This window comes from Gavialis gangeticus, unplaced genomic scaffold, assembly GCF_001723915.1.
Source record: "Gavialis gangeticus isolate Ggan-Ray unplaced genomic scaffold, GavGan_comp1, whole genome shotgun sequence".
Classification (NCBI taxonomy): domain Eukaryota; kingdom Metazoa; phylum Chordata; order Crocodylia; family Gavialidae; genus Gavialis; species Gavialis gangeticus.
The window spans coordinates 154,193,913-154,198,020 of NW_017729025.1; the positions used below are offsets into that span (position 1 = coordinate 154,193,913).

A 4,108-nucleotide genomic window follows, 5' to 3' on the forward strand; every position below is an offset into this window, starting at 1 on the left:
TGATGCCTACGCAGTCAGATGGGTGGCAAATTGGCTAGATGGTTGCACCCAGAGAGTGGAGGTGGATGGGTCGTTTTCAGCCTGGAGGGATGTGGGCAGTGGAGTCCCCCAGGGCTCGGTTTTGGGGCCTGTACTGTTCAACATCTTTATCAGTGACCTGGATGTGGGTGTGGAAAGCACGCTGTCCAAATTCGCTGACGACACCATGATGTGGGGCAAGGTAGACACGCTGGGGAGGGGAGGGACAGAATCCAGCTAGATCTAGACAGGTTACAGAGGTGGGCAGATGAGAATAGGATGGTATTCAACACAGACAAGTACAAGGTGCTGCATCTAGGGAGAAGGAACCAGCAACACAACTATAGGTTAGGGAACACCCTTCTCAACAACACAATGGCAAAAAGGGATCTTGGAGTCATTGTTGACTCCAGGATGAACATGAGCCGCCAATGCGAGGAAGCAGGCAGAAAGGCTAACTGCACCTTGTCGTGCATCTACAGATGCATCACAAGCAGGTCCAGGGAGATTATCCTTCCCCTTTATGCAGCGTTGGTCAGGCCGCAGTTGGAGTATTGCATCCAGTTCTGGGAGTTGCACTTCAAGAGGGATCTGGTTAGCATCAAAAGGGTCCAGAGAAGGGCCACTTGCATGGTCAAAGGGCAGTGGGTCAGGCTCTGTGAAGAGAGGCTGAAGAGCCTGAATCTATTCAGCTTCCACAAGAGAAGGTTGAGAGGGGATCTGGTGGCCATTTACAAACTCACTGGGGGGACCAGTGGGAACTGGGAGAGGCTCTGTTCCCCCGGGCACCACCGGGGTTTACTAGGAATAACGGCCACAAGTTGTTAGAGTGCAGGTTCAGGCTGGACATCAGGAGACATTACTTTACGGTTAGGGCTGCCAGGCTCTTGAATGGACTCCCAAGGGAGGTGATGCTCTCTCCTACCTTGGGGGTCTTCAAGAGGAGGCTGGACAGATATTTAGCTCGGGTGTTATGACCCCGCACTTGTTTCTGCCCAGGGCAGGGGGTCGGACCTGATGATCTGTTTAGGTCCCTTCTGACCCTAAGCACTATGAAACTATAATCACACCTGAAAACTGCTGCACAGGCAGAGACAGGCTTCAATCCTCCAGGGTGCCAATCACCTGCCTATTCATGAGGCTACTCTTTCCCTACTTGCTATCCTCTCCCTTACTCTTTATATTCCTTCCCTCCTCTACACCAAAGGAAGCTGCAGTCTAATGGATACCAATCTCCTTTACTGGGCTACCCCAACAATTAGTAGAAGCCAGAATTGGAAGAGTATGGGAAATTTCATAAAAAGTTGCAGTTATTTGCCTACAAGGACATCAAGAACCTGGAATTGTGGCATCCATTCTCACCTCAAAAGTAGAGTATGCTCTAATAAGCAGACTTTTAACCATGCTCCCCAAAATTTGACCTCCTTTGCCTGTTCCAGCCCATCTCTCCCCCTCCACAAATCTAATCCACATACTAAGAATATTACCTCTTTAGAGCACTCTCTCAGTCCCAATCTCCCTAACCAACTAGGCTCCCCACACAAATTCAGGGTCTGAGGCCCAGCCTTCCTCTATCCCCATCCAGTCCAGTTCTCCCACTTGCAAGAACTGATATAGCAAAGCTGTTCTCTCCAGTTTACCACACTGGATCTTAGTCAAATCTTCTTATGCAGCCAGTCATAGCCTCCCTCTCCCAGAAGACACCTAATCTTCTTGTCCATCATCATGCTCCCTCCCAGGCAAAAACATCCCAGTCATTCAACCCCTGCACCAAATTCCAATCTCCATCCCAATTACAGTCTGCTTGACAAAGTAGATCCTCTCAGCCTCCTTTGTTTTAAACTATCTGCATTCAAATCAGGCAGAGTCTTCCTCCATTATATACAAGTGGCAGGAAGGTTTGGAGAAGTGGGAGGGGAAAAAGAGTTTGTCAATGAAAATATAGAGATGTAGGATTCCTGCTGAAATCAGTATTTTTCTACTCTGCATATGGACTATAATTTTCCAAGGCTTGTTCCTTGGCTCAGTTGGGTGGATTTTCATATGGACAGCAAAGGCCAGCCAAATTTCAAGCCCTTGTTCCAAACCATAAAGGCACAAGAGATATTCAAAGAAAGTCACCAGAATCTAACATATGCAAAACATTTCTCTCTAACCCTGCTCTCAACAGCTGAACCTGCTTTGGCTGAAATTCTGAAATTTTCCAGGAGAGATTCCACCCCCCCCCGCCAAAAAAAAAATCAGACACTTAGCATGTACAATTTCAGTCCAGACAGTAGATGTTTGCCAGTTTCAAGCAACTAAAAATAGAGGTTTACAGTAGGAAGTGTTAAAAACCTTAACTGGTGGCACAACCCGTCTAGCCTTCAATGCCTAGTTCTTGTACACAAAACCCTGCAAGATCCTTTTTGGTTCCAAGAATCTGCCATATTTACAGCACATAACTATGACAGCTCTGAGTAGAACCACAGCCCTTTCTTCCTGTTTTAAAACAGGTTCTCCATCTTTTTACCTTCTGGACTGCTTTTCGGAGAATATCCTTGTACTCCTCCTTGGTAATCTCCCTCTTTTGGTAAAAGGGCTTAATGGCAAGTTTCACTTCTTCCACAGCCCTCTCCTGCATATGTAATTTCTTCATGTACTGCAAAGCAAGAAGAATGAGTTACTCAAGATTCTCTGTAAGAAACTTTCCATGTCAGAAATCAGTGGACAATTAAAACAATGATAATGTATTCTAGGACTTTGGGGCTTCAAATAAGATTCATTAACCCTAAAGCAAAAGAAAGGCACACATTGTGTCAACAGACCATAACAGCAACTCCCATTCTACAAAACCCTACATCAGGGCAAACTTATTTTATGAAGATGCCACTGCACTTGATAATAGTACTTCCAGTTTTTGAAGTCACTACCCCTACCAGCCTCCAACTTGAAGTCTGCACTGAAGGAGTACCTAAAAGGTTCTGAGCCTTTAAGGATTGCAAATCACCACCGGGAAGACAACACTGAAAACAGCATTATTACATCAAGAAGATTATTACTAGGAAGGGATCTCCAAGATAAAGCATTATAGATCACGGCAAAGCACCATATAAAACTCTTTTGCAACACATTCATTTCACACTGCATAAAATACCTCTACTGCTCAAAACTGGATGCGCAGTACTGAGAAACTTGTTTCTGCACAGTAGATAGTGACAAATTTGAATGAAATGCTTTTAGGAGTTGTGTGAATTAGCTCAACCCTGAGCTTAGATGGCTGGATTCACTCAGACTGAAAAATTCAGCAACAAGGCACTAACTCGGCACCTGACAAATTAACTAAGTATTTCAAACTTTTCTGTACCAAAATTTTAAAGTGTGAATAGGCAACATTACAATGCTCTATCCTGTACAGACAATATTCTCACTGTAGGAAATTATGTCCATTTCCAAATTGAAGGGAATCAAATTGAGTATTTATACAAGTTTAACTTTCTGGCTTCCACAAACACTTTTCCACAAGTAAAGCATACCACATTTAAAAAACTGCCTTCTGAAAACTCTCTGGCAAGAACATTTCAAGTCTGCTATGATTTGAGGTCAAAAGCATGACTGATACAATCTTTGTGTGTGGACAATGAACAGAACAGTCTTATTGGTTTTAAATTACACAGGTTTCATGAGGCTGTGGACAGACATAATGTTTGAAACATTTCAAGCTGCTTTAAAATGTTTTCAAAATATGAGCATACAGGCATGCCCAATGAAATGCTCCAATGCTTGATAAACACTGTACCTGGAAGGAGCAGGTATTATTTTGTACCACCTCATTTTCTAATGTTTTACCTTATGTGTGTATGGCAGATTGGTCCTCTAGGCATCCCACAATGCAGTACGCTCCCCCCCTCCAATCTATTCCTGGCACACTGAGTACTGTGGGCACCCCAAGAGCCAGGAGCCTGTGGGGTAGCATCAGCAACCAGGGTACAGGGAGCACTTACTGACTGTTCACTGCATTCATGGTCTTGTTGGAGGAAGGGGGGACAGCAGAGCTGAAGAAGATAGCAACCCTCTACTGCACATACTAGCTGGGAAGCACTGCCACTGC

At 44.7% G+C, this 4,108-nt stretch overlaps 1 protein-coding gene across 3 annotated transcripts in view; it reads right to left on the bottom strand.

Moving 5' to 3' along the window:
• The window catches only part of PHRF1 (PHD and ring finger domains 1), a 75,972-nt gene that overhangs the window by 7,923 nt on the left and 63,941 nt on the right, over window positions 1-4,108 (bottom strand). For all 3 annotated transcript variants that reach the window (XM_019519806.1, XM_019519805.1, XM_019519807.1), the window contains one exon: window positions 2,531-2,659. In XM_019519806.1, coding sequence (XP_019375351.1) covers window positions 2,531-2,659 — 129 coding nt within the window. The remainder of the gene's footprint in view (window positions 1-2,530; window positions 2,660-4,108) is intronic.